At 34.0% G+C, this 11112-nt stretch overlaps 1 protein-coding gene across 1 annotated transcript; it reads left to right on the top strand.

Moving 5' to 3' along the window:
• Window positions 1-1991: 1991 nt before the first annotated feature.
• On the top strand, window positions 1992-4302 carry LOC110629403 (uncharacterized serine-rich protein C215.13). The gene is made up of 2 exons (XM_021776361.2): window positions 1992-2408; window positions 2610-4302. The coding sequence occupies exon 2, from the start codon at window positions 2614-2616 to the stop codon at window positions 4048-4050; it is 1437 nt and encodes a 478-aa protein (XP_021632053.1). The 5' UTR covers window positions 1992-2408; window positions 2610-2613; the 3' UTR covers window positions 4051-4302.
• Window positions 4303-11112: the final 6810 nt, after the last annotated feature.

Consider the following 11112-nt stretch of genomic DNA (forward strand, 5'->3'; position numbering starts at 1 on the left):
TTTTACAAATGAATATCAATTTAATCTAATATTTAACAGGACAATTTTTGTCCAAATTTAAACCGCTGACAATGAATATAAATAAGTAAATCTCATTATTATTTTTTTCATCCATTATAAATCAGATCTAGGCAGCATAAAAGCTTATTGTAGACCGTTGATCATGGGAGCCCCCAATTGCAATATCATCTACTTCTCTTTTGCATTATCCTCTTAGCTGAAATTATTGATTTTGTGAGGATAGAATATAAAGATACCTATCAATTAATCCAACGGTCTAAATAAGTGTAGGCTTAAATATGATTGAAAAGGATTGGAGGTCCCATCAATCCATATATTTGTAGTATGTATACAGTTAAAACTCTCTAATTTTACAGCTGCAAGTAACTTAAATCACACATAATTAGGTAAGTGATTATTGATTAATTCTTGCCACGTGGCTCTTACTCTGTGCATCATTATCTTACGTATGCTCATCATAACCTTGCTGCAAGTAACTATCCAACAAACTGTCAACCACTTAACGCAAACTTAAAATCCTATTTCCATTGATTTACATGATTAATTAATATTTATTTTAATTCAGATTCAGATTTCTCAGTAATTATTCAACATTACTAACTTGTTAAATTATAAAATTTACTAAATATATAAATCATTCCATATTATCACTATAAATTGTGAATATATATATTTATAATAAAATTATGATTATAATTAAAAAAATAATTATTGATAATAATAAATATTGCTATTAAAAAAATTTTATTAATGGCCCTATTTTTTATTTTTACTATATCTTTTTATATATTACTATTTATTTATATTATTATTGTATATGCAGTAAATTAATATTATTAAAAATTAATAATAATAATAATAATAATAATAGACGTTGGACTCGGGTGTTTAGGGTTAGGGTTTGGTTTTGTAGGGACAAGAACATATTAAATAGGAGACAGAGACGAAGTTATTATTACATATTAAATAATTTTTAAATGTATAATAATTTATTTACATGTTGAAAATCAATAACTTATACTTATCAATTAAATATTAACAGTTAAATCGATTTTATTTTAATTAATCAGTTAAAATTAAATATTTTAAGAGTATTAATAAATTAATATGTTTGGCTTTCTTTTTAGTTTTGATAGTTGCAGCAACTTAGGATGTTGTTGAACAGATCTATCTATTTTCAGATTTGAGTTCTATTGCTTAATTATTTTTTTATTTTTAACAGTTAATTCATCAATTTTATTCAGTAATTAATAGTGAAAAAAATAAGAAGAAGAAGAAGACGCTGAAGAATATAACAAAAAGAAAAATTAATCATGATTTTGAATAAGTTTTAGCAGAGCAAAACTGTGAAATATTCTCTGATGAGGTTCTTCAATTATAACCAAAAAATGCAAATGGTCAAAGTTGTTAAGTACATATATGTGTAGTTTTTTTTTTTAATAATTTTTTTTATTTTGATTTTTTATATATTTTATATGAAATAATTATTTTTATTACTTTTTTAATTATATTTATTTTAAAATATTATATTTTATTAAATATTAATCGGTATAAATTAAGAAATGAATATAGCAACATGATTTTTTTTTCTTTTTGAGAAGAAACATGAATTTTCCTTGAAAATAATTACTTTGGCAATCATTAGACCTAACCCCTGAAAGCATTGCATTAAATCAAAGACAATGTTAGATGAGTACTAATAATTAAATTCCTTAATTACTTTGATTTATATATAAATGGAGATTTATCAGCTGGAAGATGGTTGATATCCTTCTGTAAATCATTCAACAGCCATACTTTCCATAAAAATAATAATAATAATAATAATAATAATTATTATTATTATTATTATTGTTGTTATAATAATAATAATAATAAATAAAGGGGTTGATTTAATTTTTAATACAAAGAAGTAGAATTCAACAACTCCCATATACCTGAGATCTTTTTCTTGGTTTCACACAGGGAATCAAAACCACAACTCTCGCATACTTTGACCAGTAGCGGGTACTGGCTTAATTCCAATCACCACCACCGATCTGCCCCACCCTGATCTTTTGAGAGAAACAGCAAGCCGCTTCCCTTCCATTGAAGAGTAGAATCTCTCTCTCTCTCTCTCTCTCTCTCTCTGCCTTTTTCCTCTCTGGAACAAAACCCTAATTCTCCTCAACCCCATATCAGGTAATAAAACAAAATCAAAGAGTTAACTTCCATTTTCGTTTTCCTCCTCTCTCTCTCTCTCTCTCTCCTGCTGCAGCCATCAACTTCCATGTTCCATGGGCTAGCTGTTTATTCTCTTGTTTGCACATACCAATTTTCCCAAAGACACAGTAAAGGCAAGCCAAACACTGTCTTCTCTGAAGATCAGAGGTTTAAAGAGAACTTGGGTACTTTCTGTTAGCTCTATTCTTCCAGAAGATCTCTCTCTGTCTCTCTCTCTCTCTGTCTTGTGTTGCTATTATCTCATGCTTTGTTTTGTAGCTTCTCTCGTTAATGGGTCTGTGTAAGTAAGCAAGCAAAATCTCTTTGCACATCTCTCTTTCCTCACGTCTTTGCCTTTTATCTCTCTTTGTGTCTGTGTATTGAAGAGAAATGGATTCTGGTAATAGTGGAAGTGTGCAGTCCTCTAGTGGTGGAGATGAGGAGTATGATTCACGCGCCGAGTCCATCTCAGCTTTCTTGAACAACAGCAACAACCCATTAAGTCATGTTGGCCTCATGCCTAACCCCCCACCACCACAAGACCACCACCACCACCACCACCAAACCCACTCCTCTTCATCATCCATGTTTGACCCTTTATCAAACTACTTTGATCCTTTATCATCATCAAGATCACCACCGCCTCTCACAAACCCAAATTCACTTCTCAATCTTGATATGGTCTGGTCCAAAAACTTAAGATCTGAGACGACTTGCACTGATCTTGGTGCTTTTTTAGCTCCTTCATCACCAACCCAACAATTTTTTACCAACCAACCACAAAGTAGAGGCACTTTTCCTTCTTTACAAATCTCCCAAGGACCAGAAAGTGGCACGAGAGGTTCGGGTTCAGCTTCAGCTTCAGTTTCAAATGATCAGGCCAATACCACCATAAGTAGCAATAATATGGTTCGGAATCCAAAGAAGAGATCCAGAGCTTCGAGGCGTGCACCAACCACTGTTTTGACCACAGACACGACTAATTTCCGAGCCATGGTTCAGGAGTTCACTGGGATCCCTGCACCTCCCTTCACATCCTCGTCTTTTCCAAGAAGCAGGCTTGATCTATTTGGCACTGCTTCGACTTTGAGATCAGCTGCCCATTTGGAACATCCCACGCCTCCTTACCTTTTAAGACCTTTTGCCCAGAAAATCCAACAACCCCCACCATTTCTCTCTTCTTCTTCTTCATCATCGTCAATGGTCGATGCTATGGCTTCCACTACTCCAACTAACATTAATTCTGGCATTAATACTACTGGTACTAATTCTTCAACTTCCATTAACTACCAGCTATCTTCTGATTTAGGCTTTCTAAAACAGCCACAGAATTTACTCAACATCAACATGCAAAACCCAGTTTTCAATTTCCACTCTCTCCTTGAACCCACTCCTAAATACACACTTACCAATTCAGCCATTCTTGGTGCCACCAAAGCACAACAAGGGTCGTTAGAAATTCCATCAAATGATTCACATCTGAAAATGGGTTCGCTCGAAGATTTTGGTTTGAGCCATGGCCATGTTAGCCCGAACCTTACAGGACTCCCAAACATAGTATCATCATCATCAAACACAGCAGTAAGAAGAAGCGGCGACGACGAGAACAACAACCACACTTCAAACTGGGGAGATGGAGTGGGATCAAACGGGAGTGACCGAGGGATGTTAAGGTCCGTAAATGGCAATTACAGCAACTCACAGCCAAGAGTTGGCAATGGGAAATTGAACTACCCTGCTTCTTCATCAAATATTAAAGGGCCAGAGAATGTAGCAGCTGCAAGAAGTGAAGGTATGGTGGAATCATGGATTTGTTCTTCAGATTAGCAATTTTAAAATTATATATATAATTATATATGTATATTATAATCAGCATTAAGAAGTTAGAGATCACAAACAGAATTAAGCAAAAGCAAAAATGATGGTGAGTATCTTTGATGCATGAAAAAGAAAGAATATTTTTTCTGTCTCTCCATCTTAACCGTGACTTAATTTCAACATAATATTAGACACCCTTTTTCTTTTATTTATTATTATTTTTCATCTTGATTATATATGTAAATAATATCCTTTCTTTCATCTGCTTTCTTTTATGGTAATTTTCTTTATATATACTATTTGTTCTTGCATTGAATTCGATAATGGGTTTGAAAAGTATGAATTTGTTTATGAATGTCTGAGTTTGTTTGACTCTTGTAAGAAGCTCAATCAAGAATGTAATAAACAAGCGGATACAACACAACCACAAATCAAACCTTGTGTCCTTCCTCGTACCATCACTTCGCTGGTCTTGTTTTTCCTTTTCTTTTTTTAATATTTGCATATAAATTCAAGAAAAGAGATGGAAGAAAAAAAAATCTAGGTCATAGCGCTGGGTTTTTTTTTTTTTTTCTTTTTGTTCTATCGTTAACATGGTAAAGTACTATAATTTTAATTAAAATTATATTTATTATATCGTATAGATGTAAATAAAAATTATGATTCATGTATAGTATGAGAATACGAAGTCTCACCTTTAGCTAGGAGTGATTGGTGGCGAGATTTGAGGAATCTTTGGCGGCCGCAATCTAAGTGTTTTATTTATTTATATATATTATTTTATTGATTTTTTTTTCAAGGGTATATGTAATAGTAGTAAGGTATTATACATTCCACTTGTATTGTACTAAAGTATCACCAATGAAATGTACCCATCAATCAATCAATCATATTGGCTCAGAGAATCATTATTTTTTTTAAAAAAAAAATTGCTTTTATTCAATTTTTATTTTTAATATTTCTTCCATTAATTCCCTTTTCATTTTCTTTTTATATTCTTTTCAAAATGTATTAACTTTTTAAAATTAAGCTTAAAGTCCATTTCAAAAAATAAAATTAAGCTTAAAGTGTTATATGCTCAAAATTTTATTGAGAGGAGAGTAATATAAACTGGATATATATAGCAGATGCAAATTTTTTTTGAAAAAAAAAAATTAATATAGAAAGAAAGAAAGAGAGAGAGTTTGGTATGGTATTTTGTGAGATGATGCTTTTAGACACAAAATATTATTATTAAGGAGTTGATTGAAATTTAAAAAATAAAATTACTAATCATTGTAAATTTGACACTAACTTAGATAAAGATCATTTCCCATAGCTGTATATCTGTTGGACAAAAGTGCCTTTTCCTATTGGTTAATTCTGTCTGTCCATTGCCTTCTGAACAAATAGTTTGGGAGAAAAACATTATCAATAATAATAATAATAAGAATAATTTACATTATAATCCTTAAAATTTAGTAGAATTTAAGAGCTCTAATGATGCCAAACTCACATGTGTTGTTTTAAATTTAATTTTAATTAGGCAGTTACATATGCGTTCACGGATTTAATCTGGTGTAAGTATATTTGAATAAGTCTGAGAGACTTCAAGTTCTAATTCTCCAATCTCCAATTTCTATTTTCAAAAAAAAATTAGGACAATTATATATTTATATATGAGTAAATTGAAAGGGAAAGATGTGAAGGAATGGTGTGCATATGACAAAAAGGAAGTGACTTTTTTTTCCCTCCAAAATGGGCATTGAGAAATGACAATAAGCAAAATGATGTCCTAATTTTTCAAAGATCTCTCAAAATAAGAGAAAAAGCAAGAAATGCAAAGCAGTCCTCTGCAACTGTTATCATTACCAAAGTGTGTCAATATTTTGCATGCAACCATATCATAATACATATATACATAAAGTTGATTATCTTTTTCATCTCATTGATTGATAGATCATCATGTTTTTTCACTTCCAATTATTCATATTATTACAACTTTCACCTTTACTATGGTGTTTAAATTTTGAATCTTGGGAAAGCTATGTTCCTACTTTTCAATTTATTTTACCTATTTTTCATCTCTTTTCTTCTTTAATATATGAAAAAATCAACTAGATAATAGAAAAAACATACATGGAAATTATGAACCACCCATTTAGGATTTTGGGAATTTTCATAGTGGGGAAGAGCAGGAAATTGATTACTGTGCGTTTTTTTTTTAAAATCCCACACTCAAATGTTGAAAAATTATGAAGAAAAATGATTAGGCATAGGATTTTGTGAGATTTAAAGGGCCAGAGAGCTTTTTGGTTGAGGGTGTTATGACACTTTCTTTTTAGCATCATGGTGGCCCATACCACAGTGAATAGCTTACTTGTTAGTCCACTTTGATATTTGGCAATCATGAAATTGAAACTCTCTCTCTATCTTCTACAGGCCATCAGGGTTATGTCAATGCCTGAAACAGTGTGGCTAACAGCCAAAGGCATCATTGTTCATTTCATTCTCCCTTTATAATAATAATAATAATAATATGAATATGAATAAATGCCCTACAATTTTGAGCCAAACTCTAAAAAGTTTTACAACTTTTTGGCTTCCTCACAAAAAGGCTGGCTCGCTCCATTTCCATTCCCTCCTCACATTATAACATTCCCTCTCATTTGAAAAAGCACCAATTATTTCCAATCCCAAGCATACCCTTTTCTGCAACATGTCAAGCTTTCTTATTTCTTTATTATTATTATTATCTCTAAACATGTCAATTTCATACTAATTAATATATATATATATATATATATATATATATATATATATATATACTACATTTAATACTTTAGATAGTATTATCTTAACAGAATGCATAAAATTATTATTTCATAAAATAATAATTTAGCAGCAATTTAAATCATTGTAAGATTATTTAGTTTTTTATTCTCTATTATAATAATAATAATAAATTACTTATTTTTTATTTAATAAAATTATAATTAAATAATTTTAATAAATTACTTATTTTTTATTTAATAAATTACTTCGGCTGTCGAAGGTGGTGGAGGTTTGCATGCAGCTTTGACCGCCGAAGGAGAGTCGGTTGGCCACCTATAAAAGCCCCGTTGACTGGAAATGGAGTGTGTTTTCACTCTCTTTTCGTACAAGGGTAGGTTTTTGTCATCCTTTGGTTGTTTTCCTCTTGTTCTTCCAAATCATGCAAGCGTTAATGAGTTTTTAACTTGTGTTTTGAAGTTTTGTGCAAAAGAAGACAAAGTTGAGAGTTTTGGAGATTTTGGATCGTTTTCCTCCACATCTCCGAGTTAGGACCATCGATCCTCTCGATCTTCAAGAGGTAAGCATGGATCCTCACCTCCCCTTATGTTTTAAGCAAGTTTTAAAGAGTATAAGGGAGTTTTATGGTAGGGTTTAAGTGGATATAGAGGTTTAAAGGATATATTGCTCATATGCCATATTTGATGCTTTTATGATATTTTTGAAGTTTAAACTAGTTTTTAAGCTCCTATATGCATGGATAAGGGTATATGTATGGTTATGAGAGGTTGGTTGCATGTTGAGAATGTTTGGTTTGATTTTGGAGGCTGAGTATGCATGTTTGACCCGAGTTCTGCCTTCTTAGCGAACTCAGGTTCGACCGCCGAAGCAAGGTTTAGCCGCTGAACCCCTTGAGGAGGCTGTTTTGGCCGCTTAAACTCGCCCCCGAAAGTTTGGACTTTCGGCTCTAGAGAGAAGTTTCGACCGCCGAACATGTCGCCGAAGGTGGGTGACTTTCGGCTCTGGAAGGTCTTTCAGCCCCCGAATCTTGCCCCCGAAAGTTTGGACTTTCGGATCTGGAAGGGACTTTCGATCGCCGAAGGTGCCGCCGAAAGTGCCTGACTTTCGGATCTGGAGAGGGTGTTCGGCCGTCGAAGGTGCCCTGTCCAGCCTTCCTTTGCCCATTTTGCCATGCATGTTTATGATGTTTTAGGGGGTTTTTGGGGAGATGTTTCTAGCTATGATAGAGTATGTTTGGTCCTCATTTGAGTCCACCTATGTAGGTACGGACCCGAGGAACCAGGGAGGCCCACAGAGTTAGTTGTTCAGAGGTGATACAGCAGTTGCTAGAGGTGAGTGGAACTGAAATATGGTTGAAAATTAATGAAAGCTTTTAGCATGATTCATGCATCATAAATGCCATGTTATATTAGGGTGTATTTGCATTAGTGTTCACGAAGATGACGCATTGCATTACTACTTGTCGATGGGGACGGACACAGTGTAGGACCCTTTAGCCCTCTAATGTTTATGTTTATGTAACAGAAGTCCTGAGGAGCCCCACCGAGGGCCGGGCACAGAGTTTATTGTATGTAACAGAAGTCCTGAGGAGCTCCTTTGAGGGCCGGGCACAGAGCAAAGGGATTTTTGGGTCAGTCCATCCGTGATGTGATTTGGTTGTGATGTGACGCATTTCATGATAGCATGTTTTAAATGTTTTTTATTGTTCTGCTCACTGGGCTCTAGTAGCTCACCCCTTTCCCTAACCCCCATGTTTTCAGGGTCTCAGAGAAGACAGGGTAACAACAAGGGTAAAGGTTTATGTAACAGTATAGAGTAGTGGACATGATGTAAAGTATAGAGATGATGTAAAGTATAGAGATGATGTAATGTAAAGGCTATGTAATGTATATTGAGTATAGTATGGTGCTTGGCTCTAGTGTATGGTTAATCCCTTTGGCACATGATCAGTATGTTATGTTTTATGATCTTATGATGAGAACCAAGCTTGATATATGATGATAACCCCTCTAGAGCATTTGATGAGAGCTCTAGCATGTGGTTTTATGTTTATAGAGATAGTGCATGCACAGGTTAAGCTTGGTAATAAAAAAGTTCAAAATTTTTTATGGAAATGTATGATCATGTATGGGATTTATCAGGTACACAGAGTTCATAGTAGGCTTGCTACGGGTTCTGGCGACCTTAAGTCGACCTGAATCCTAGCGCCGGTAGTGGTCCGATTTTCGGGTCGTTACAATCTCAACATAAAAAAAGCAATTGATGGAGACGTTGCCCAATCTTCTATTCAGCAACTTTTTCGTGGGGAGTCTCTCATGCAATAGTTTTCAAAGAAAAGTGGCAAGTTTTTTGGAGAGAGTAAGTCTCCAAACACTTTTCCAAAAGTTGTCCATATTTGCATTGGAAGAAGGTTCAGGTTTGAAAATCTAAGTGTTGTGACTGTTGTTGAGCAATTCCCTTACTATAGAGTACCCCGAGTTAACAACATAATCAACATGACATGTAAAATTCCATATAAGTTTATCTTCACACTCAACCAATGAGACTGGAATGGCTCGTATGTGTTGTATATCTTCTTTAATAAAGTTCCGTCGAAGAGTATTGACGTCCCAACATTTTCAATTCTCATTTAGAAGCTATGATACCCATACTACTATCCTATCATGTGATTCTTTAACTCTAGGAGGGTTAGGAAAAGATTTTGGAATCTGACTCGCGGTTGTCGAACCCGGTCAAAAATAACATTTCCGATTATCAACAATATTACTACTGCAGATAGTGGTAAAGGATCGAATCCACAGAAAATTGAAAACTTATCTATTTTTCTCAATAAGACCAAGAGAATTAATTGAAAGCACAACTGAAAGCAAAATAAATTGAAACGAGATAAAGCTGAAAGCAAACAGACTGAAAGTAAAATAGGGGGGTTTTGAGATTGATTCAATTAAACAACTACTGAAAGCAATTAAATAAGCGAATAATAAAAATAAAAGGAAAATCAATAATGAGAAAGGTCTAGTTGAAGAGTTGGATCCACTTCAGTTGTTTGGATTGATCATTGAAACTTATGTTCTTTTGATTGATTCAATAGATTAGTTATGGAGTTGGAAGACGCTTCTCACCACCATGTCTCTCCTTAAGATTAAACCAATTAGGGAATGTCCTCTAATTAATTACTAATTAACAAGTTGCCAATGAACGTCCTTAGGCCTTATATAACGACCCAGAATCCGGACCGTTACCGGCGCTAGGATCCAGATCGGCATAAGGCCGCCGGGACCCGTAGCAAGCCTGACATACATCCTGTACACCTGTTTAATCCCATACATGATCAACATAAACATAAAAATTTTGAACTTTTCTCATTCACTTACCAAACTCAACCTGTGCATGCACAACTAATGATCATAATCATCAACCCCACATTGGAGTCCTCATCAATGCTCCAATAGGGTAACATAATATCATAAAAGTTTGGTTAAACTTAAACATCATAAAACATTTCATTAAAAGATCATGTAACCAAAAAGGGATTAACAATATACTAGGGTCAAGCACAATTCTAAACCTCAATACTCATCATTACATTACATAACTGTTTAATACTTTACAATATATCATGTTCACATCTAACTATTACATAGACATAACTTTACTCTTCTTGACCTCATGGCCTATCCCGAACCTGCATACCTGGGGGATTAGGGAAATGGGGTGAGCTACTAGAGCCTAGTGAGCAAAATAATAAAACATTTAAAATACATGCTATCATGGAATGCATCACATCACAGATAAATCACATCAAGGATGAACTTGTCACCAATAGCCCTCTACATATTCCATAGTGCTAGAACGTAGAATGTGTTCTGGTCTTTCTCTTACATAACATATCATAACATTCCAAGGTGACAGGGACGTAGAATGGGTCTTCCTGGACTTCCATACCATATCATCATCATGCCATAACATACCATACAAGGGCTAATGGATTATTCAATGTTCATCCACATCAACAACATAATATGCAATGCAACATATTCATGAATTTCTAATGCAACAACCTAGAATATCACATGGCATTCGTGATGCATGAGTTATGCCAAAACTTTCATTAAATTAAAACATAAAGGTTTATTCTACTCACCTCAGGCTGACTCTAAAGCTGCTAGCTCACTGCTGGGGTCCTCGGTTCCTCGGGTCTGAACCTACATAGGTGGATTCAAATGAGGGACCAAACATCTATGAACATGACTCTAAAATATTCTCCAAAAACTCCCTAAAACACCTTAAAACAATCAC

The sequence above is a fragment of the Manihot esculenta genome, chromosome 13 (genome assembly GCF_001659605.2).
Source record: "Manihot esculenta cultivar AM560-2 chromosome 13, M.esculenta_v8, whole genome shotgun sequence".
NCBI lineage: Eukaryota > Viridiplantae > Streptophyta > Magnoliopsida > Malpighiales > Euphorbiaceae > Manihot > Manihot esculenta.

Bases quoted from the DNA above. Each gene is read 5' to 3' on its own strand.
- LOC110629403 (XM_021776361.2), top strand. From the start codon at position 2,614: ATGGATTCTGGTAATAGTGGAAGTGTGCAGTCCTCTAGTGGTGGAGAT.